The sequence below is a fragment of the Acomys minous genome (genome assembly GCF_964271855.1).
Source record: "Acomys minous genome assembly, chromosome: 15".
Classification (NCBI taxonomy): Eukaryota; Metazoa; Chordata; class Mammalia; order Rodentia; family Muridae; genus Acomys; species Acomys minous.
Genome location: NC_140497.1, coordinates 80,807,512 through 80,832,139, shown reverse-complemented (window position 1 = coordinate 80,832,139; position 24,628 = coordinate 80,807,512). Strand labels below are relative to the sequence as shown.

At 47.8% G+C, this 24,628-nt stretch overlaps 1 protein-coding gene across 8 annotated transcripts in view; it reads left to right on the top strand.

Moving 5' to 3' along the window:
* Window positions 1-17,381, top strand: part of WDFY3 (WD repeat and FYVE domain containing 3) — a 237,044-nt gene extending 219,663 nt beyond the window's left edge. For all 8 annotated transcript variants that reach the window (XM_084759373.1, XM_084759375.1, XM_084759376.1 and 5 more), the window contains 8 exons: window positions 536-694; window positions 2,291-2,470; window positions 3,378-3,560; window positions 4,635-4,731; window positions 6,538-6,861; window positions 7,288-7,399; window positions 7,769-7,966; window positions 14,060-17,381. In XM_084759373.1, the coding sequence (XP_084615499.1) occupies window positions 536-694; window positions 2,291-2,470; window positions 3,378-3,560; window positions 4,635-4,731; window positions 6,538-6,861; window positions 7,288-7,399; window positions 7,769-7,966; window positions 14,060-14,189 (1,383 nt within the window). In that variant the 3' untranslated portion in view covers window positions 14,190-17,381. The remainder of the gene's footprint in view (window positions 1-535; window positions 695-2,290; window positions 2,471-3,377; window positions 3,561-4,634; window positions 4,732-6,537; window positions 6,862-7,287; window positions 7,400-7,768; window positions 7,967-14,059) is intronic.
* Window positions 17,382-24,628: the final 7,247 nt, after the last annotated feature.

Here is a 24,628-nt window from a genome sequence, read left to right as displayed (position 1 = left end):
TCCTGAGATCCTAGCCAGCACAAGGCTCCTTATTTCTGCAACCTTGAATAGCCTCTTTTTTGGCAAGTCACAATCTGGCCATTAATCATGTTACTACGGAAAGCAAATGGGTGATCTGTTAGTGGCTATGGCCCTCAGACGGACCCTCCCACCCGGACAGACAGACTGCATAGCCCTCGGTTGCACTGGGCACTGCTCTCTTCAGGCAGGGTGCTCCTTAAACGAGCATGTGTTTGCATATGCTCATTGGCTATAGCAGACATGCTCTTTTACCATGCTAATAACACAGGCTGAACATCGTTTTCCCAAAGTGGATAAAAAACAGACCCTGTTATGAACATAGTCTCCTAATTTTGATGCTTACCAGCCCCCGTAGTTTAGATGCTCTTGGCAGTTGGGGTTAGAACTTGAGGTGCAACTGTCATTGTAACTGAACCCCGCCAACTGTAACTGAACCTGGCCCCGAGTGAGAGCTGCCTCCAGAACCAGTCTGCAGCACCTGGCAGCATGGGCCTCACATCTGCTCTCTCCACAGGCAGTGACCGTTTATGAATGCCTGTCTGAGTGGGGCCAGATTCTCTGTGCAGTCTGCCCCAACCCGAAGCTTGTGATCACAGGTGGAGCGAGCACAGTGGTGTGCGTCTGGGAAATGGGCACCTCCAAAGAAAAGGCCAAGCCCCTCACGCTCAAGCAGGTAACCGTGCAGCAGGGGAGAGAGGGTGGGCACATGGTCACCCAGAAACCACAGAAGGCCTCCTAAGCCAGAGCTGCTCCAGACATGACAGACAAAACCAGGACGTGACCTGCGTGGAGGGTGCTGCCTGACTATAAGGGGTGCGGTATATGTTGTTTTTTGCTTCTGATTGCTTCCAGCTGTGTAGTGTAGGCTGTCTCAGACACACGTAACATGCCACCACACCTGACCCAAAACAAGTTACATTACTAGAAATACTTTTCAATATTCAGAATATAGTATTTCTCAAAAATTGCTTCTTAAAATCTAAAGGAAGTTGTCTTTAGGGACTATATTTTAGCACATCTAAGAAATACAAATGTTTCTTGGCAATTATATGTACACTGAATGTTTTGCAACCCAAGATAGAATTACTTTGGATTCATATCTGTGCTCTTTACAGCGGCCTCCACTTGCCTGGACCACCAAGTCCTGGCTGTTTCCTTTGCCATCTGTTACACCTGAGCACATGTCAGATTCATTCATGTAATCCAGAGAAACGCCTGATGGTGTCACTGACAAGTATTTTGATCATTTAATCAAGATGATTCTGTTACCGCTTTTTAATTAATGCAAAGGTTTTTGTTTGTTTTTAATTACACTATAGTGTGGCTAGTTTAAAGCCAAAACCAAACAGTGTGTTAGCTGTATATGGAAATAATTAAATCCCTTGTACAACAACTTTCCAGGCAGACCAAAGGCCCCTTGGACTCTCTGAGACGGGCCCTATGCAGGCTCTCTGAACAGGGCCACACATGAGGCTCTTCATGGTGTTTTGCTGACCACATTCTGCATAAAATACCTGGAAGCTCATGTGACAGCCATGTAGACTGAGGGCTCAAACAGCTCTCTGCGTTTTCTCAGCACACCTCCAGGTGTCTGTGTGACCAAAAGGTCAAGGCAGCCCCCTGTTTAAGTGAGCACGTCCCACTGGGGAACGGGAGGGGGGGTGTATTTTCAGTAAGTGGAAGCCCTAGCAATAATCAGAAACTTCTCTTCAGAACACTTTCTAACCACACATTGCAGTCCCTGGGTCCCCTTAGCCTCTTGCTGCAGTCGGGACACAGATCTACCCCCCAACACAGAGCTGCTCAGACACCTGTCTGCAGTGTGGCAGCACGTCGAGACCATGGGTCACAGACCACAACCATGCAATTTTAATGTTCCTTTTGAGTGATGTAATAACTGTATTTGTTCCATCACTTTTTAAATTGTAGCTGCTCAGAGTCTTGAGAGTCTGTAGCAAAAGAATAGAAACTCAGCTTAAGTTCTTGACTTCGAGACCTATATATACTCCGTGATCACACGGGAAGAGTGGAGAGAAATCCAAGCCAGTTGCAGCTGATAATTCCTCTTCCTTCAAAGATCTGGGTCACTGTTTTCTTCCCCCCAGGGAGAAGTAAAGGTGGAGAGCAGCGTAGACTGTCACCCCAATGCCTGCTCGGGGCATCTGACTTTATGAGGCTGTCCTTGCACTGATAGATACAGCCAGAAACTTGGAGTCAGCCAGGTAGCGTGGCCATTGTGACAGCCCTGATTTGCTGTTCTCTTTTGTAGGCTCTGCTTGGCCACACAGATACTGTCACCTGCGCCACAGCATCGCTAGCCTACCACATAATTGTCAGTGGGTCCCGAGACCGAACCTGCATCATTTGGGATCTGAACAAACTGTCGTTTCTAACCCAGCTCCGTGGCCACCGAGCTCCTGTTTCTGCTCTTTGTATTAATGAATTAACAGTAAGTAGTGAGTTTAGGAAGCATACTGCCCAAGCTAAACACACACTGAGTCTGTTTTCTAAGTTGATGGGTAGTCACTTGTAGGTGCCACTGTATTCTGCTTGGTTTATAAGGTGCTTGAAAAGCAAATGAATATTAAATTTTATAATCCAGGCAACAGCTTTGTCCTAAAAATTTGTTCACTATTAAGCACTTTAAAGAGAGCAGAAATTGATGGGGGGCGGGGAACATTCTAGAGTATACTTCTCGGATGATACAGGGCTTGTGGGGATTGCTAAGACAGTAAAAAGTTTTGTTGAAATATTTAATGCTCACTTAGAGTAAAAGTGTTAACCCCTGGGGCCTCCCTTGCTGTAGCACGTAGGATGCAGCTGTCTTCTTGGTCACTGAAAAAAGACAAGCAGCACACCTGAGTGTTTGGGGTTCGTTACTCTAACTAGAAGTAGTAGATTTTAGCCACGCCCAGAAGAAGTCACACCCTCCCTGAGGTGACAGAAGCTTTGTGGAAGAGAGCGCACTCAAGCAGCAGTTGCCTGCAGGCACCTCAGCTTTGAATTCTATTTTTTGTTTTGTTTTTGTTTTGTTTTTTGTTTTGTTTTTTTGAGACAGGGTTTCTCTCTGTAGCCTTGGCTGTCCTGGACTCGCTTTGTAGACCAGGCAGGCCTCGATCTCACAGTGATCCACCTGCCTCCTGAGTGCTAGGATTAAAGGCGTGCGCCACCACGCCGGGTCAGCTTTGAATTCTTGAGGAGGCTTCTGCTGGCGAGACTTAAATGAGCAAGCACTTGACTCCAGGGTACCTCGGGAGTGATTCCGACGCTAGGGAGTGAAGGGTTCTACAGAGCCGGACGTGGGATGTGAAGGTCAGAGTGAAGAGCGTGACAGGCGCCCCTTCTTTACTCCTCAGGGGGACATCGTGTCCTGCGCCGGCACGTACATCCACGTGTGGAGCATCAACGGGAACCCCGTCGTGAGCGTGAACACCTTCACCGGCAGGAGCCAGCAGATTGTCTGCTGCTGCGTGTCCGAGATGAACGAGTGGGACACGCAGAATGTCATAGTAACGGGACACTCAGATGGAGTGGTCCGGGTAAGTGACCTCAGGGAGAAAACCTACCCCCTGTGCCCTCATGCCGTGTCCGAGGCCTTACCCCCACACTCAGGCTGGTGCCCACTTGACTTGCCCTGAAACGCTTCTGGCTGCTTTCTGTGTGGTGGTGACATCACTGGAGAGACAGTGCATGTACAAACCTGAGGTCACTGAAATGTTTGGATTTCTCTTAGGAGCTTTTTCTTTGTAGCTATATACTTGAGTGCCCCGCTTTGGGCCTATTTCCCTCAGTGGTGCCCTTTGCAAAGCAGGGCGATTGATCATCATCCCCCTCCCTAACGACAGCCACTCCCAAACCTGCGGGCCACACCCCCGTCTGCCTTCCTGAGGCTTCAGTTCCCAGTGCTGAGTGTTTAAGGCATGACCAAATTTACCACAGACAGATACTCTTGGTAGGGTTTGTATTCATGTACACAAAGACTCGGAGAGGTTTTGTAGGAAACAGAGGCTCGCTATCTTAGTTACTGTTCTGTTTCTGTGAAGAGACACCATGTCTGAGGCAATTTATAAAAGAAAGCATTTCATTTGAGGCTTACAGTTTCATAGAGGGTGAGTCCATGGCCATCATGGCGGGGGATGTGGCAGCAGGCAGGCAGGAAAGGCGCAAAAGCGGTACCTGAGCGCCTCCGTCTTGGCCTCAAATTGAAGAGAGAGCAAGAGCAACATGGGTTGGAAAGGAATGGGAGCAGGGGGAAGGGGGGAAAGAGGAGACAGGGGTGGGGCTAGCCTTAGCCTGGGCCTGGTGTGAGCTTTTGAAGCCTCAGAGCCCACCCACGCCCAGTGACCCGCCTCCTAATCCTTCTGTAACGGTCCACTCACTGTGAACCAAACAAACAAATACATGACCCTCTGGGGGGCCATACTCAGTTTAAATTTTTTTTGGCCATGGTTCTTTCCCTATGGTGAGGCAACTGGCCTCAGGGGTTCAGAAAAACCCACTTTGAGGCTGTCACTGGAGCCACCCACCTAACCCTCAGAGTACCTTCATGAGGTAACATGGTTGCTGTTTCCGGTCTGTTTGAGTGGTGTTATTTCCACATTATTTCCATGCAGTTCTGGAGGATGGAATTTCTACAAGTTCCTGAAACACCAGCTCCTGAGCCTGTTGAAGACCTGGAAGTGCAGGAAGGCTGCCCTGAGGCCCAGCTAGGTATCCCACACACCTACCAACCGCGGGGCCCTTCCGTTTGCTTAGGTCTCCGTGGCAAGACCCACACCAAACAGCTTTAACAGGCAAGGCTGGTGCCACACGCAGCACTGTGCCTGCTGCCGTGGTGCCTGTGGTCAGGGTGTCCGCACTTGCAGTAGGTGACCAGTGACCTCCGAGTGGTACAGACTTAGTTGACGTCTATGTTGCAAGCTAGCTAAATACAGGAGCAGTTTCTCGAAGTGTTCTGGGGTGCACAGTGTTACTTCTGGCAGCTCCTCACCTCAGTTCTAAAGCTGCTGTCCCAGCTTGTAGGTTGCAGTGTGGACAGAGACAGGAAGGTGCCAGGCTCTTAGTTTACGGTATTCACCCCGCCCGCTCCTGCTGGGGGGTGGCGTGGGGTGGGGGGCACTGTTGCTTCCATCTGAAGTCTGTTACCCATTAGCTCTGAACCCCTTAAATTCTCCAATGAAACAGGGCCAGGTGATTTCTCTACAGAGTGACTGGGGACAGCCCCATAGAGCCAGTCGTGTCCTGCCCATGTTGCTGGTCTTCAGAGAAGCTGCCTGTCCCTGTCTGTCACTAATGGCTTGCTGGACAGAACCAGTTTTCAGTTTGATGGCCTTCAAATGACCTCCATGTGCTTGGCTCCTGCACACTGAGAATTGAAAGACTTGGTTGATATAGGGAAGGCGGAGGGCACAGTCGCAGGAGGACACAGTTTGTCCTCATAAGCACAAAGTGTCTGCTTTTTGTGTCAGAAGAAATCCATCAGCAGAAGGCTTTAATTTTTGCATTACACTGATGATGCAAATTCCCACCGGCTCAATTGTAGCCCCAGAAGAAGTTAACCAGAAGTGGTGGTAGGGAGAATGTAACATTCAGAAATTTTGAGTCAGTAACTTTTGGGGGGGGGTGCCTTATCTAAGGCATTGGATTTCGGGGTCCACTGAAAAGTGAGTCACTGAGTGAAGAACGGTCGCAGATGAGTGAGATGGAAGAAGGGTCATCCTCAGGGTGGGCAGGCAGGCGTGTGTCATGGTCCGTGTCTATTCACACTGCGACCGTTCTGCAAACGGGAAAGAAAACAGTCCTGAACAGTGATCCAGGGATGAGACTGGAGGAAGGCAAGCTGGGGTGCACTAGCGATCCGAGCTGTCCCTCGGCGGCTCAGGGTGTGAGGATAAGCCGCTGAGGCTACTGTGGGAGGGCACATCAGTAGCACTTGCTGCTCATAGTAGGTATGTGCAGTGTGCCGGCACTGGGGCGCTCCCTGTGGCTCTCTCCTGCTTCCCTTTGTGCACACCGTTGGGAGTCGGTGTTGAAGGAGGTAGGGAATGTAAAATGGCGACGGGAAGATTCCAAATCAAGTCGCATGGCACCTGGTTGCCATGGGCAAAGCTCATGTCTGGAGAGTGCTGAGGTAATCGTTTAGAAGGATGTTGGGTGCCACGAGGCGCAGCAGGAAGGTGTGCAGAAGAGGGAGGTGGGTTCTTGGAGGAGAAGGCATTGGGTCAGAGTTTAGACTAAGAAGAAGTTGTAAAGTTGTGTCCTCAAAGACAGGTAACACCAGTGGACACAGGCCGTAGAAAGATGGGCTTAAGTAGAGTCAGTGGCGTGTGCAAACCTGTGGGGGGGGGGGTGTGCTTTGGGCTTTACTGTGATTTTCTCGGGTGTGTTCTACTGTGTGAAATCTTGCGTGGAATAGTTGGCTGCTTGTTGTGCCTACCATCTACTAGAGGAAAAGAACAGTAAACCAATGTAAACTGATGTGTCTGCGACCTTCTGTGTTCCCAATGCTTCACCCAGGGCAGCAAGCGCAGGATGAAGAGAGCAGTGATTCTGAAGCAGAAGAGCCCAGTGTCAGCCAGGACCCCAAAGATACGCCTAGCCAGCCCAGCAGCACCAGCCACAGGCCCCGGGCATCCTCCTGCAGAGCCACGGCCACGTGGTGTAACGACAGTAGCTCAGATGACTCCAGGCGCTGGTCGGACCAGCTGAGTCTCGATGAGAAAGATGGCTTCATATTTGTCAACTATTCCGAAGGCCAGACCAGAGCACACCTGCAGGGCCCCCTCGCCCACTCCCATCCGAACCCCATCGAAGCACGAAATTACAGCAAATTGAAACCTGGTAACTTGAGGCCTGGTGTCTTTCTCCCACCTGTGAGGGGTGTGGCTGACAGGTTGTGTGTGTGGGCTGAGGGGTCCTGTGAGGGGTGTGGCTGACAGGTTGTGTGTGTGGGCTGAGGGGTCCTGTGAGGGGTGTGGCTGACAGGTTGTGTGTGTGGGCTGAGGGGTCCTGTGAGGGGTGTGGCTGACAGGTTGTGTGTGTGGGCTGAGGGGTCCTGTGAGGGGTGTGGCTGACAGGTTGTGTGTGTGGGCTGTGGGGTCCAGCCCTACCCCTGATCAGCTCTGTGCTTGGACCACAAACAAAGGCCTCGTACAGTTCTCCAGTAGATCAAGCTAGGCATCTTTTAAATAAGAAACCACAGTCCCAAAATTACCTCGATTCACATTGCTCCGCAGGCTGAGCCTGTCTTCCGTGTCACCATTCCAGGGTACCGGTGGGAGCGGCAGCTGGTGTTCAGGAGCAAGCTGACTATGCACACGGCCTTTGATCGAAAGGACAACGCACACCCAGCTGAGGTCACCGCACTGGGTGTCTCCAAGTAAGTGCCAGGATTTTTTACAGCCCCTCTCCCTTTCTGGGTCATTTTGCCTGGCTGAGGACCCATGTTTCAGCCCAGTCCTTGAGACTTGTGGTCTATCCTGTGGAGCTAGCTGGTCTCATTCTTCTGGTCTGAAGATTGCCACTGCCGATTTGAATTCCCAACAAGTAAACCACAGGACGGTCTGTGTGCTTCAAAGACAGAGCGGTTTGAGCCAAGGGAGACGGAAATGGAAAAATTCCAGGCTCAGTTTCACTTTTTGTCTCTCTTATTTCCTTTGAGGGAATTGGGTCTCCCTCTGAACACCCTCCTCACCCCCCTGCACACCCTCAGCCCTGTACCAGAGGCCTGTTCTCCATGTTTGTACAGGGATCACAGCCGAATCCTTGTGGGTGACAGTCGAGGCCGAGTGTTCAGCTGGTCTGTGAGTGACCAGCCTGGCCGTTCAGCCGCTGACCACTGGGTGAAGGACGAAGGTGGCGACAGCTGCTCAGGATGCTCCGTGCGCTTCTCCCTCACAGAAAGACGGCACCATTGCAGGAACTGTGGGCAGCTCTTCTGTCAGAAGTGAGTTCTCGGAGTACCTGTTACAGGTGCAGGCTGATTGCTGGGCCCTGCAGTGTCTGGTGGGCTCTGTGTGGTGGTGGTTTAACGTAAGCTGATTTTCACCTTTGCCCCTCTTTTTTTTTTATAATTATGAGCTATTTCTCTCATAGAAAGTACAGAAATCGTCATCAAATACCTGTCACCCTGATATGTGCATTTGGTCATGTGTGTTCTAGAGGCCTACAGGGTATGTGGATGCCCACACCTTCACCTTCATTGATGGACCTTACTCTCCATGACCTGTACTCCCCTCTGTATTTGTCATTCTACACACAGTGTTGTGTTGTTTCTCAACTTTTTTTTTAAGAATTATTTATTTTGGGGGGCTGGAGAGATGGCTCAGTGGGTAGGAACACCAGCTGCTCTTGCAGAGGTCCTGAGTTCAATTCCTAGCAACCACATGGTGGCTCACGACCATCTATAATGGGATCTGGCGCCCTCTTCTGGCATGAGAGCACAGTGCTGTACACATAATAAACATTTCAAAAAAAATTATTTTTTGCCTGCACATGCACTTGTCCGCCAGAAGAGGGCGACAGATCTCAGTATAGATGGTTGTGAGCCACCATATGGTCGGTTACTGGGAATTGAACTCAGGGCCTCTGGAACAGCAGCCAGTGTCTTAACCTCTGAGCCATCTCTCCAGCCCCCTTGTTTCTCAGCTTTAAGCTGTGCGCTGTTTGTGCTCTTCTGTGAAGTTGTACTCCATTTTTTTTTTCATGCATTCGCAAATAGCCATCATTCTGGTATATCTGCTGTAACCGAGTGCAGGACTGTGTAGGAGTTTATCTCCTTAGACTCAACCTCCTAAGCATTCCTGATGTTTTCGTTCTGTTTTGCAAATGCTACAATATGATCTGGTCTCAGTGCTGGATTTCCTCTCAGGAGACGGACTAGAACATCCCACAGCACACAGACTTAACCCTGGATCTTAACTGGGTCTTGCTAAATGACTCTCAGAACAGTCCTGGTGCATCGCCTGCCTCAAAACCTCCCAAACTCTTAGCCAGGCATGGCGTTTGCGGAGCCTTTTTCCTTTTGCCAATCTGAAGGTTAAGGAAACATGTCTTTTGGTTTAACTTCAGCGCTAGAGATTTTGGGGGTCTCTTCAGATGCCTGTTGGGAAGCTCCCCCATTTTCCTTGTAGGTCTGTCTCTCTGGCCTTTTTCTCCCTCCTGTCAATTCTTTCTGTATTCCAGACTCAGGATCTTCCATTGTCATGCGCACAGCTCCTGCGAGCCTGTGGTTTACTGTATTTCCATTTTGGTGTGGCTGCACTTATTAGATATGTGTGTGTGTGTTGGTGTCCTAAGTTCGGTCATATGGAAACTATTTTAATATTTTGAAGCTTGACTTTCTAATCTGTTTGGAGTATGCCCTGGGTTATGATGACACAGGAGTCTGTCTTGGCCCAGGATGAGCATAAGCTTGCCGTCACGTGATTACACATCCAGGCCTCCTAGCCTGGCAGAGATCCCCTGCCACATTGCCTCACTCCAGATGTGTTCATGGAAAACACATGTATAATCATTTTCTAAGGCAGGGTCTGCCGTTTCCTAGGCAACATGTGGTTTCTGGTGAGGGGTGGCCTTTCCACTGACTCGGATCAAGTACTCATTGTTACCTCAGCCACTGAAGCCCTCTGAGCTTGTTCTCTCGGGGTACAGACAGCTCGCTCACCTTTAGAGCTATTGCAAGGAGGGAGCGCTGTTAAGTGCGGAGACAGACGATAGTAGGGGTTTTGCTAAGGTGCTCTAATTACTACGTTTTTAAACCCTTTCTCTGGGAAGTCAATTGCAAGATGAATTAGCTGGAGCGCCTCTGCCCGCATTTCTGACTGGATCTTGTATGAGGTGGGGCAGAGGCTCCTGTCTCACAGCAGTGTGCTTTATCTTGGAATTACAGATGGAGCGCCATTGTTCTTAGTGTTTTCAAAATATTGAGTGTAGGTAATTCTTTAAACCGTCCATGGCTGTCATGTGTGCTGAAGGTTGTTGTGAGCACTGACAAAGCAGTGATAGGGCCTTAATCAGGCCCAGAAGAGAGCTGTGTAGGAAGGTAGAGAGCCTGGACCCCAGCCTTCCTGCCCTTTGCTGCTGGGAACTGCCTCCTTCCTCAGTGCTCACACAAAATCCACAGCCAGTCAGGGAGCCTCCTAAGCACTTGGCTTATTTTCTGGATATTCAGGCTGGCAAACTGTATAAATCTGCATCTTTAGTCTTGTAAGAGTCCAATCTAAAATGACAGCACTGTGCCCGATGCTATTTCCTGCTTTACTCCATGAAAAGAAGCCTGCGGTGCTTTTTAAAGACTATGGACATCTTAAGTAGCCTAGGGAAGTACTTCTCTCAGCAAGAAAAGGCAAAGAATTGCTTTTAAGGAATGATTGCGGTTCTGGGGTACAGTCTCCTTGCAACACCCTGTATTCCCATTTATGAGGCCCCAACAGTGTTGTGTCCCAGGGCTCCATCTCCAGTCCCATAAGAATAAAAATGGTCAAGGATATAAGGACAAGACTGATGTGATAGCCAAGGTTAGGACCACCCAGCATTTATCTGCTTCTCAAACAAAACGCAAAGCATCACGGGCATAGCTACCTACCAAGGTGAGTGGTTGTGAATGGATGCTGGAAATCAACAGGAAAGGAACAGAAACCTTGAGATTTGAGACAAAAGCGCTCTAGGAGAAACTATCCTAGCACGCCCCACTGCCCTGCCCTGCTGAGGTGCCAGGGGAAGGAAGTCTGCTGTCTACCTAGTGCAGACACAGGGGCTCAGCAGAGCAGAGCTCAGGCAGACACGGCAGCTCCTGGCTGGGAAGCTCCTTATAGGGGTATAGCTTTGCTAGCCAAAAAACCTGAGGTCTGTCACTGAAAAAGAAATTCATCTGTGCATGCCTAGACACAAACTTGGCCAAAGATACTGACGTTCCACTCTGACCCACTCCTGCAAGCATTTCAGAATCGGGAGGAGAAAAGTTTCCAGGTCATCGCCCATCCTGCAGTCCCACTCTAAGCACGCATGGCCATGGTACCAGCAAAGAGGAATACAGCTGATGTCGCCACAGCTAAGTTGGTCCCCGCCATAAGTCATAGAAACAGACATTATCCGGCCACATCCTGCTGACAAAGGTCCTCGAGGGCCCACCCCCAGCTCCTCCTCTGAAACAGCTGAGCCCATACCTTTGTCCAGTCAGGTCTTTCCACAGCACTGGGGCAGCTAGTGACAGAGGTCCCAGCATGTGCAATATCAGCAGCAGCAGCAGCGCCAGGGGAAATGTCCAGCACCATTAGCAGCCACCACTACTGTGCAGGAGTGGGCACGTGGGCTCCACCCCTGGCTGAACTACAGCATGTGCCCTTCACGCTGGCCCAACGCGCTGGTTCTCCCCAGCCTTCATCCAGTCGGCCCTGGGCCCGGCTTCACTAACGCCAGCCAGAGAAGCCACAGGGAAATTGCATTATGATACTTACCTGGCATAAACTCAACACTACATCATTGATACTCCAAGACTTAGAATTTCCCCTGAGAAGGCCATTTCATGGAAGTGGTAGAGACAGCAACCTGTCCCAACCGGCTTTTCCTGTTGCTGTGATAAATACCGTGACTAAAGCAACTTGGGGCAGAAAGGGTTGGTTAGCTTACACCAGCAGTTACTTTCTGAGGGAATCAGGGCCCGAGCCTAGCAGGAACTGGGGAGAAGCCATGGAGGAACACCACATACAGCTTTGCTTCCTCCAGCTCATCCTCAACCAGCTTTTTCTTTTACAATCCAGGACCGCTTGCCCAGAGATGGCACTGCCCGCAGTAGCCTGGGCCCTCCTATATCAATGCCCACAAGCCAGTTGGATGGAGGTGGTCCTCAACAGAGACTCGCTTTTCCAGGGTGACTTATGTGTCAGGTTGATAATTAAAACAAACCAATGCAACTCCATGAGATATGCAGATCTCGATATAAAAACGTGAATAGTATAGAGTGTAACGTGACACTTCCTCGGTAGCATAGCTCTAAAGTCCAAATTCCTAATTCACCAGAGCAGCTGAAGGCAGTGAGAGAGCTGAAAGCAAGCCAGTCACCATAAAAGGAGTCCTCGAGTGCACGTACATACCTGAGAATAAACAACTGGGAAGGGACTGGCCAGTGAGACGGCTCAGATGGCAAAGTGTCCTTGAGAGCATGAGGACCCAAGGTAGAGCCAGGGCCCATGTGAAAAGCTGAGCACTCACGCGGGCCCAGTGCAGCCTAAGCAGAGGTCTCAAGAAACAAGTATGACTCCTGAGAAGGAACGCCTGAGGTTGCCCTCTGTCGTGCATGTTACATACACGCAGGTGTAAATGACACCTGTAGTGAAGGCCATGGAACTCAGGAGAATGAAATGGAAGCGAACAGTAAAACGCTGGAAGGTCTCCCTGGCTCATGGACTAGAAGAATTAATGTTGTTAATGTTCATGCTACCTAAAGAAAGCTAAAGATTATGGTGGCCCCTTCAAAATACCAATAATGGCATTCTTCACAGAACTTAGGGAAAACAATCCTAAAATTAAAATGGAAACAAGAAGAGTTATAATAGCCACAGTGGCATGGTACCAGGATAGAAGCAGATAGATGGGACGTGTGCTGGCACGCGGGTAAGCCCGTGCACTGTAGCCCTGTGTGACCTGTGTGGAAGTCAGCCCAAATGGATCAAAGACCTCGGTGTAGGACCAGAAGCTTTAAATGCACCAAAGGAAAACACAGGAGAGATACTTTAAGAATCTGGTTTAGGCCTGGTGCTGGTGGTGCACGCCTTTAATCCCAGAACCCAGGAGGCAGAAGCAGGCAGATCTCTGTGAGTTCCAGGTCAGGCAAGGCTACACCCTGAGAAACCTTGCCTCCCTTTCTCACACACTTGTGCACAGATAGTGGTTTGGGCTGTTTCCTAGATCAGATGCCACAGTACCAAAAGCAAAGCATGATGAGCAGAGTGCCATCAGATCAACAGGTTCTGCGCAGAAAAGGGGTGTGCTGAGCCAGTGAGGAGACCGCCTCCAGAGCAGGAGGAAGCATCTAGCAGCTAGTCATCACAGGATTTGGGTCAAGAGTACACAAGAGCTACGTTAAAAATTGCATAAGTGATCCAAATAGTTACCTCACAGATAACCAGTAAATATATAAAATAATAGTATCAATCAGGAAAATACAAAACAGTGAGATTCTATCTGACCCTAGTCTGAATTGCTGTCACCAATAAAACAGCAACAAATGCTCCTAAGTACGAGGACAAGAGGCCCTTACAAACTGCTGTGGCATGTAAATTAGTACACTGAGTATGGAAAGTTAAAATGAGAACTGCCATATGACCCAGCTACCCCTGAGTATACAGGCAAGAGAAATGAAATGTGCGTATATATGGCCTTAAAGAATGAAGGAACGAAGCTGAGAACATTGTGCTGAGTGAAAGAGGCCATGCAGAGAGCGACCGTGCACAACACCTTCAAGGCCATGCATTGAGACTTAAAAAGTGTTAGCCTGACCTGAAAGTTGGCCAGTGATGACTACGCATTGGTTGGGGTGCTGGGGATGGGAGACAAAGACAGAAAACGATGAATGGTTAAGATCAATTGTGTAGAAACACCACTGAGTGCTGTTAATAAGTATACAATTAATACGTATTATAGAAATAAAATGAGCAGTTCCCAAGTAGGAAATAAATCCAAAACAAGGAAACAAATTTAAGTAGACATTGGAGTACGATGGGCATTCAGTCTTGTGAACAAACGGGAGGTTAGCCTCGGCCATGACAGAGACACTGGGTGGAAACCACAGCAGGCTCCCAGCCCCACAGCTTGGTGGAAGCCTTCACTTGGTTTTGTTTTTCTAATTTTCTCTGGTCAAAGAAATGGCTGTGCTGACATCTCTGTAGGCATCCTTTAGTCCTTGGGCATTGTTCCAGCCTTGGGCTCTCAGGCATCAGACTGCCTGCTCTCCAGTCCCGTTTCACGTCACCCATGTCCTCAGCCAGTGGAGGCTCCAGCTTGTGGAGAGGACCTATAACCTGTTTTCTCTTCCCTTTAGGTGCAGCCGATTTCAGTCAGAAATCAAGCGCTTGAAAATCTCGTCCCCGGTGCGTGTCTGTCAGAACTGTTACTATAGCTTACAGCATGAGAGGGGGGCAGAAGATGGGCCTCGAAACTGCCGAGACTGAGGGGGCTGACGAGACCAGAGCCTGGGGCGCTCTTCGGGCCCTGCCTTTGGCTCCACAGGCGTTGAAGCAGTCTCTGTTTACACAGCTCTTCACACTGAGTGTTTTAAGTGTTGAGTTCAAAGGGATCATTGGACCATGGGTTCTGAGGCCAGTGGTGGCAGGCACTATGCGGTGAACAGCACAAGACGACCGCGCAGAGTGGTTCCCGGGAGCAGTTCAGAGCCTGAGGCCCCAGAGCAAGAGCTGTCTCCAAGAGCAAACTTCATGCTCCCCAGCGCTCTTTCCTGCATCTCATTTTTATAGAGCTATTCATCCTTATTTGGAAAAACCAACAAAAACTTAAAAAAAAAAAAAAGGCTTCTAGAAAATGGTTGTAAATCTGACTTCTTTGCAAGCACCTGTGTATAGTGTAAATAGGTATAAAGGCCTTTTTTTTTTTTTTCTAAATAAGGACCTAATTGCCTGTAACATGAGACTTCAAATTAAGCCACTAACTCAATGAACTATGTAAGGTCTGTCTAACATCTCTCAGTTATAAATGTGGGTTGGGTTTTGTTTTTGTTGTTTTTTAATCCTCAGAGACATTATCTGTAATGTTTCTTTCCTGTTCAAACCAAGCCTGTGTGCCTGATATCATTTCTTTCAAGTTGCCCACAGTATCTCCTCTTAACATAGGCTAGTAACCAAAATACTGTGGCTCTTCTTCAGGGCCTAGTGTGCAAGGACAGAAGGCTGGGTACGAGGTGACCTGTAAAGGCCTGAGCATCGGTTTCTGGCTGGGTACCGCCACAGTGTTGTTGTTATGTGACTCCCCCACCCCCATAAACTGACCTGTGGGCTGCATGTGAACACACCTCAGCATCACAGAAAAAAGGGGGTCAGGTGGCCAGTGTCAGGCAGGACACAGCCCTGCCTGCCTCAGTTAATGGAAATATATTTGCATGTTACCCCAAATTAGCTTCTCTGCAAAGAATATAACAAGTGTGTGTCTTTGGGGACACTGTGGTTCTACTACAGCTTATTTAAAAAAAAAAAGGGGGGGTTAAAGAAGTGTACAGAATTAACATTTAAACCTTGTAAAACTGGATCATGTCAGAAGTGCTTAAAATGAACCTTTACCATTTAATGCCATCTACCTGAAAACAGTGAGATTTATACTGTATCAATGTCTATTTTTTTGGTTTTGCTATGAATATAATTACAGTATTTTAATATTTAGTTATTTAATTTGTTCTACTAGTTGGATACAGAACACACAAATTCAGGAGGATCAAAGCTGGTGGGGGCTAAGAGATAAGTTTATAGAAAATTGGCTTTGGTGGTGGGATTTTTTAAAATGTGTGTAATGTACATAAATATAAATATATATATATGAAATCAAAAACAGTTAATCTAGATTTTAACATTTTCAGATACTTAGTACTAATACTATGAACAATTCTAAAAACCCTGTGATTTGAAGAAACATAGGATCTCTAATGGCCCAAGAAAGGAAGGACGGGCCTTGACACCCTCGTGGAGGGAGGTACCATGCAAAGGACAGTCAGTGGCTTTGGCTTCCCCACTCTCCATTTTTAGCCCTGGTGACAGGCACACTTATGCACTAACATGCCTACACGTGCACATGTGTCCAGAAGCAGGCATTTGGTACAACAGTGACCTTATACCCCATGGGCTGAGCAGCTTCCGAACAGACTCGTTCTTCCTGACAAGCAGGAGAAAATGAGAAGGCTACTGTAGTGCCTTATGCCTCCTGGAGTGAAACCTTCCTCTATAGGTTTCCGCCTCCAGGCGATGACACATATCAAAATTGACTCAACCACTTCCATTTCTAAGCACTCAAATATACATGTGAATCAAAGGATTGTCGGCATTAACGCTTTCCACTTGAAGAAAAGTTGCTCTGTTTCCCCACGCCATCTCCCCCATCATGTCTTTAGAAGGACACTGATGTTCCTCGGTTGCAGAGACTGTGCTTTCCCCTGGTGGTGGTGAGCTGGCCCTGTCTTCCCTGGCGCTTTGTAGCGGTGTTAACTCTACACTTGTTTTTAAGAGAAACGCCTACCTTCGGCCCATGGCCCACACTGACCCCCATACCCAATGGCCTCAGAGGAGTTTTCAAGACTTGAATATATAGGAATGTGTGTGTGGCCACTTGTTCCTCTGTCTAACCTGAAGTTCTATGGGACGGGACACCCTTAAACTTTCCGACACAACTTCCATAACTAGTAGGTGGAACCCAAACCCCCCTCGCGCTGGTATTTTCCTCTGGCAGCTGGTGCTGTGGGCAACTTTTTTTTTTTTTGTCCCGTCAAGTGTTGGTTTTTGTTTTCTTTTCACTTCTGCAGAAGTCACAGAGTCACGCGGGGCAATGCACTCACTCACGTCCATTAGCTGATTGCTTCTCTGGTTAGCCCCTCTGTGCTCCGCGGCAATCTGCTTCCCGACATACATTGCGTGTGTCCGCCTCCCTGTGCTCTGCACTCTTTTGCCGAGTACCTCGCAGGGCTCGAGCCTCATCTGTTTGTCCTACTAGTGCTCACCCATGTACTCGGCACATCCGTGTGTAATGTGCAAGTGTAACGTCATGCTTTGGAAGACGAGAAGTAGCTGCCCGTAGCAGCCCGCCCCTCTGGAGAATAGCAAAACACTCTAGATAAGTTATTTTGCACTTTCTTATGTATAAAGGTGGTAGAAACTTATTTTTGCTTTGTATCATTTAAATACATTTTGTTTTGGTAAACAAACTGTATAAAATATTTATGCTGTTAAAAAAAACTTTTTAGAAAGTATTTTTAATTTCAGCAAGTTTGGTTACTTGTTGCATGACCATTAACACAGCTGACTTTTTGTGTCAGTGCAATGTATATTTTTGTCCTATTATTAACTTGTAAGCCCCAGTAATGGCCAATTATCTGTACAGCAACAGAAGTAAATTGAAGATGCCGGCTAAGACTGGATTGATTGTGGACCTTTGTACTATATTGCAGAATTCAATCTGTTTCTCTGGTGGTTATGTAAAAGGCCTGAAGAATTCCTACCTAGTGTGCAATCTGTGATTCTGAGTGTTCATTGTATCTCTGTCTGATGCAAAAAGGTAGACAATTGCAATCCATGATTAAACGCAATAGTCCAGGTACTTAAGTATTTTTTTCATTTCAAATAAATACCTACTATTTACCACAAAAAAAATTTAAGTTGTTTTAAATTAAGATCTTTAGAGAAAAAAAAACTGAAACTGATTCTAATTCTCCTCTATATGTATGTTTTCCTGGTTGTGTGTATTTTTTTTTTTTCCTCTCTCTCTCTCTGCTTAAAATTGCAGAAATTGGCTGTTAGGGCCAGAGTGTAAGTTCCAGTTTGATCCATCCTTATGAACCAGGCTTTCTATAACCCTGAGCTTTCCAGGCTGGTGACTGTGGGGGTGGCAGGAAGGGAAGACCAGTGGTCTAGGGGACATGGTTTCCCATTTTCAATTGCCCTACCAAAGACCTTTTTGCATGATTTTGGTTTAGTTGGGTTTTTTGTTGTTGTTTTTTTTTTCTGAGTATTGTTCTCTGTTCATCATTGTAAAAAGCAACTGTGTGTGTGTGTGTGTGTGTGTGTGTGTGTGTGTGTGTGTGTGTGTGTGTGTCCCGCCCCGCCCATTGTAACTCCAGGAGAAACTGTTAGCAGCTGTTGTTTCCAGCTCAGCCTCCCAGACTTAGAATGCACAAGCCTACTACTATCATCATCATTAGCTATTTGATTTTTTAAGGTAGCAGCATTCCCAGCAAAGAAACCTATAGAGAATGGTTTTTTTTAGAGTTTTTAGTCTATTTGAATTACTTTTGTCTAAAAGTCCTCTGCTATCCGCATAAGGAGTGCAGGAGATCAGTATATAACATAATGCCAACATTTTGGCCTAAGAGCTATCATGAACATATTTTGAGAATCTTCAAATAGCTTTTTCTCATGTGGTTAATAAACATTGATTATTTTGTTTGTTTTTGGGACAGAGCCTTCTATGTAGCCCTGGCTAGTCTGGAACCCACAGAGATCCAACCTCCTGGCCTCCAGAGTACTAGGAGGAAAAGGCATGTGCCACTACACCTAGCATAGTAACGCTTTTAAAGGTATCAATGGTGAAACCATGCTAACAAATGACGTGTATCTGTAAGTTACTTTTCAAAACTTTTGATTTAGCAACCCAAGCTCTGCAGAAGCTGAGGCAAGAGGCTCCCTGGGGCTTGTTGAACCGCAATCTAGACAAATCAGAGATTCACGTTCCGTACGGGATCCCACCTCAGAAGAAGCCAAAGAGCAACTGAGGAAGACCCTGATGTCCGTCCACCTTTGACCTGCACTCCCAGGCACCGCACCCCACACAGATGCATGCGCACAAACACACAAGAATGGGCTTCCGTTTTTGTTTCATTTGTTTGTGCGCCTGTATGTGGGGGTCAAGGCAAGAGTCTTTAAGAGACTTGGAAGAGATTGGGAAATAAGTTCTCTCAGCCCACCATGTGGGGGCCAGGGCTCAAGCCCAGGCTGTTGGGTTTGCTACTACTACCCACTGAGGTGTCTCACTGGGCTAGAGTTGTTTTACATCTCTGTCTAGCCTAAATGGGAACAGGTGTGCTGTGGGATGTGCTGCCTCCTTCCTGTCATTTTTCTTCAGTTGTAGTGAGAATCCTGGCTAGCAACTGTTTTTAATTACCTTTCAAAATAATTGCTTCCTAATAGTTTTAAGCTTTTAAGGTTTTGATGGAGTTGTTTAGGTGTGTGTGTGTATGTGTGTGTTAAAGTATACAACATTTGGGGTCTTCCACTATGGATTCCATACTATCTTTTTATTAAAACCATTATCTTGGATCTATTATGTTTGACCATGTATGCATGCACTCAAGTGCCCGCAAGTGCATGTATGTCATGACCTATATGTGGAGGTCACAGGACAGTTTGGAAGTCAGTTCTCTTCTTCCAGCATAAGGGTTCGGGTTTCCAGACTTGGCGTCAAGCACCTGGGCCACCTCACCAGCACCTCACTCTATCTTTTGAATCAGGGTCTCTCACTAAACCTGGCCAACACAAGCTCTGCTCGTCTCTACCTCTCCAGTGCATCAGTCACAGACATGTGCAGTCATGCCCAGGGAATACTCGGGTGCTGTTGAAGACCGTGGCTCAGGTTCGTGTGGTCACATGGTTTACCGCCAAGCCATCTCTCAGCCCCTGCTTCCATCTGGCTTCAGACTCACTACAATACAATCCTCCTGCCTCAGCTTCCCAAGTGCTATGATAACATGCTGGGCTTTAAGAGACCTGGCATAAAATCTACTGTCTAGTCTCTGTTCCCTTTCCACAGTCATAAAGCCTTGTGTACTTTAAAAAAAAAAATGCTAGGGGGCTATCTATGCACTGCTGCTGCAGAATCTGAGGATCTCCTGGATGCTCACACACCCCATTAGGTGATGTCGCCACAGGTACATTGTGTATAAAATTGAAATATTGCCAGCGACATGGGAAATTCTAAGTTCTGTGACAGGTACTTATTTCCCCAAAGTTCTAATTTTCCTTCAAACCTAAACTTTGTCATTAGCAATCAGTACTGTCTACTGTCTTTTTTTTTTTTAGTATTTTTTTTTACTTTATTAATTTATTCTTGTTACATCTCAATGGTTATTCCATCCCTTGTATCCTCCCATTCTTCCCTCCCTCCCATTTTCCCCTTATTCCCCTCCCCTATGACTGTTCCTGAGGGGGATTTACCTCCCCCTGTATATGTTCATAGGGTATCAAGTCTCTTCTTGGTAACCTGCTGTCCTTCCTCTGAGTGCCACCAGGTCTGGATAGCATCTTCAACAAATGGTGCTGGTCTAACTGGATGTCTATGTGTAAAAAAATGCAACTGGACCCATATTTGTCACCTTGTACAAAACTCAAATCCAAGTGGATTAAAGACCTCAACATAAAACCAGAGACACTAAGTCACTTAGAAGAAAAAGTGGGGAAGAGCCTGGAACATATTGGCACAGGAGACAACTTCCTGAACAGAACACCAACAGCCCAGACATTAATGTCAACAATTAATAAATGGGACCTCATGAGGCTGAGAAGCTTCTGTAAGGCAGGAGACACTGTCAAGAGAACAAAGCGATAGCCTACAGACTGGGAAAAGATCTTCACCAACCCTACATCTGACAAAGGTCTAATATCCAAAATATATAAAGAGCTCAAGAAATTAAACACCACCAAACCAAATAACCCAATTGAGAAATGGGGCTTGGAACTAAACAGAGAATTCTCAACAGAGGAATATCAAATGGCTGAGAAACACTTAAAGAAATGCTCAACCTCCTTAATCATCAGGGAAATGCAAATCAAAACAACTCTGAGATTCCATCTTACACCCATCAGAATGGCTAAGATCAAAAATTCAAGCGACACCACATGCTGGCGAGGATGTGGGGAGAGAGGAACACTCCTTCATTGCTGGTGGGAATGCAAACTTCTACTGTCTTCTTTAAAGTGGCAGATTCATTTGTCATCACCACAAATGTGTGTGCCAGAGAGCCAGCGCCTGTTGGTGGTTCTGTGAGGAAAACGGTATTCCGCAGGAAGAGCAGCTGGCCACACTACAGAGCTGCTCCAGTGCTGCCGCTATCACATGTCACTCCTGAAAGTCAAAACTGAAGAAAGTCCTCATTTTTACCATTTCCAAGGCCATATTTATTTTTGAGACAGGGTCTCTGTGTAGCCCTGGCTGTCCTAGACACTCTTTGTAGACCAGGCTGACCTTGAACTCACAGGGATCCGCCTGCCTCTGCCTCCTGAGTGCAGGGATTAAAGGTGTATGCCACCACGCCCAGCTCAATCAAAGCTATTCTTAAGCAAAACTGGCTTTTTTTTTTTCCTTGCCAGTGATTAGTAATGAAGATGCGCTCACTAGTGGTCCACTGCAAGTCTGGTTTTCTCCAGCACTCCTGCACCTCAGGGCAAATACCAGTGTAGTGATACAAACAAATCAGATTTTAGTATTATGAGAGCAGGCTTCCTGAAAACCACCAAAAAGGTTTCACAACTTGGAGGGTGAAGGAAGAGACGCAGGAAGTGCTGCTCGTGCTGTGGTGGCATGCATGCCGTCCTGTTTGGTTGTGACCCAGAGTTCTCTGGGCGCCCACTGCCAAATAAGTATAAGACTAGACCCCATCACATTGGACTGGGCATTGGCAGCTACCCATATTGGAATATTCCCCTCTACAGCATGAAGCAATATGAACAGCACGCTTAAGAAGTATTCGGGTGTCTAATGAGGACTTTTAAAAATCACACTATTATCAAGACTAAAATTTGACCATATAAAACTGTTAGTGCTACCATTTAAATACTGCATCTAGCTCTCCCAAGTATAACCTACTGATCAGAGATGGTTCCTGGTCTATCACTTGAGTGATTTAGCCTCCCCGTATCTGACTCTCTTACATGACAGTGTATTAGGTCACCTGCCCCTCAAAGTAGTAGTATAAAGTTTGGGTGTCTGGGAGCTGAAGGGCAATAGTAGTACTGGCCTGCGTGTCCTCCACGCAGAGCATTAGCTTGAAAATTAACAAGAAACGATGCACCGAAACACGAAGCCTAAAGCCAAGCCAATAGGGAGCTGCTCGTCCATCTGATGTATGGAGCAAGACCCATAGAGTGGGAAGGGCTCCTAGCAGTCGGAGCCCACAACCTCCCTCGCTTCTGAGGAATCTGTTCCCAGCGTGTGGCACAAGAGACTAAGCTTCTACCCTTTTCCAACCGCAGGCTTCACTCATAGCTCTCACGCTTCGCAAAGTCCTTTTCGGTGACTGCAGTGAAGGTACACTTAATCCTTAGGGCGTTACTGCTGTGTCACCGCGCAGAATCGCATCCAGTCAGGTCCAGATTATTAGATACCATGCGTCCTGCTTAGAGGCAAAGAGAAACTGCAAGCTGTGTCCCAGGCCAGAGGACAGAGGCATTCTAACAATTTGTGTGTGGCCTTCCTTTGAACACGTCTACTTCACGGAGATGCTGGGGCCTGCAAATGCCGTCTAGCTGCGCGCATAGTGCAGTGGCAGAGCATGCGTTAGGAACAAGCTCCGAGTTCCACCCGCCACACTGCACATTTCTACTCCTAACAGGAAACCACGCCTTTGCAGTCTGATTCTGGAAACGACATCAGGAGCAAAGGTCGACCTGAGCAGCCTGAGACTGTACGCCTGCTGATCATTTTATAATGTCAGGCTTTTTACTGCCCGAGTCGGCCATGTTATCAAACACACTTCTAGCTCAAATTCAAATCTGCACATTGACAATGCTTCTTTTCCTTCTAACGTGGCAATCCCTGTGTTCCAGCTGATATGCAGTCAGCTGGACCATCAGCAACCCTCTTCTAGAACTTCCCATCCTATTAGAGCCTCACCTCTGATTAAACTTACAGTATCTATCTCATGCCCTACTGTTAAAATTCAGTCAAATATTCTTTCAGTGTGGGGGATTTTTTGTTTTGTTTTGTTTGTTGGCTCTATGATCTTCCTTTTCTCTGAGTCTGACTTTAACCCTCTGTTGAATTTCTGCTATTTTAAACAGTCATGAAACAAAGCCTTGTCCTGTGTCGCCTGCTGTCTTCCCTCTCAGGTGACACATTGTCCCACTGGCGTGCCTTTATTCACAGGGTGATGTCTTCCGCCCCAGAATGGCTCTTCCACTCCCTTCCCGTTTGCTGAGGCACGCTGTTTGGGAACCAGTGAGAGTCTGAGAACTGGGTGCTGTGGGTGCTGTCGCTCGCCTCCCACTGGCTCCTCCCCAGAGCAGCAGCAACGCCAGGTTGAGTCACTTTGTCACTTCTCTATCCCCACAGCTCCATACCACAGCTGCACTGTGTTCCTACCATGCCCTCTGCCTGCCCTATGACAGCTCTTCTTCCCCCAAATGCTTCAGGGCACAGATGGCCCTTAGTGAGTGTCCTGTGGTCCTAGCAGTCGCCCTGTCCACACTGAGATCCCCGTGCACCTCCCCACGGTCACACTTAGGTCTGGCTCCCTATGGGATCTCCCGGGGTCAGCTGTGGAAAGGCCTAGCACTTTTCCTGTCCACCGCTGTGCAGCACTCCTACAAACATGCCCGGCAGGGCAGCCGCAAAAGCCTTGCCTTCAGCTTGAATGTAGTTTTGTAGAAATCTTAAAGCATGAGGTGTTGGGTTTGAGCCTTTGTATATCCAGAGCCCACACCTGAACATCTGTGTATAAACGTCACAGACAAGTGGTTTTAAACCCTGAACGCCCAAGGCCTGCAGGGCCCGTTGAGCACCACGTCCATTCTCCCAGCGAGAACCTCCTGCCTTCCCTAGGAGAGAGGCCACAGTGCCAGAAATAAAAGGGCCCCTCTTCCTAAGTGCTGCCCCCACCCTGCCCAACAGGCAGCCCACCTCACTGTCTGCACCTGCTGGAGGTTAGCTACGGAGTACCCCTGACCAACCCTCAGTCCTGAGGGCCCTTAGCCATTCTGCCTGCTTGCAGAGCCCGTAATACAGGGGTTCCACAACAAATGATCTAAATAAGTAAAATATCCTTACCCTAAGCAAGCATGGTGGCTGTCAACTGTAACCCTTGCACTTAGGAAGCTGATGCAGGACTGACCAGTTTGCAGACAGCCTGGACTACAGACTGACAGTCTCAAATACATAAAATGTGTGTGCGCACACGTGTGTGTACGTGTGTGTGTGTGTGTGTGTGTTTTTATATATTTGTGATTGGTCATCATTACAACCTGTAACACCGCTACATCGCTCATTCCTGACTGCCAAGCAGAGGTCCACTGTCTAAGGATCTACCATGTCTGATTTATCCATCTTCCAATGATGGATGCTTGGGTCACTTCTGTGTGCTCTTATAACTCATGGATGCTCCTATACAACTTTCGGTGTGCACGATTTCAATTTTCTTGAGTGAGTCAGAGAGAGTAAAACTCCTGGCTCACATATTAGCTATGTGGCCCCTCATTCCCCTCCCCTGAGCAGGTACCCACCGGGCCTGCTTCACAAGGCCAGCAGCACCGCATCCGCTATCCGCGGTGCTGCTTCCAAGTTCCTGTTACCACACACCTCTGACCTGGGGACAGGTTGCTTTCCAGCATAAAGAAGGTATGAAGAGTAGGTGACCGTGACAGCCTGTCCAGCAGCTGCAGAAAGTACCAGAGCCTCTGGTCCTACTTGGGCCTTCCCTGTTCCCGTGCTCTTCACTCGCCTCACCCCTAGCTCCAGCCCAGGGTAGCCCTTCCTGCCTAGACTGAAACAGCATCCTCTGTGTCTCCCAGCTGATCCGCAAGTTCTTTGAGGGCGGTGAAGACTTAGCTGAGTACGGAAGTGGTATTCCAGTCAAATAATGCTTCATATGCATTTATTAAAAAAAAATGATACCCACCCTTCACAAATTATGGGT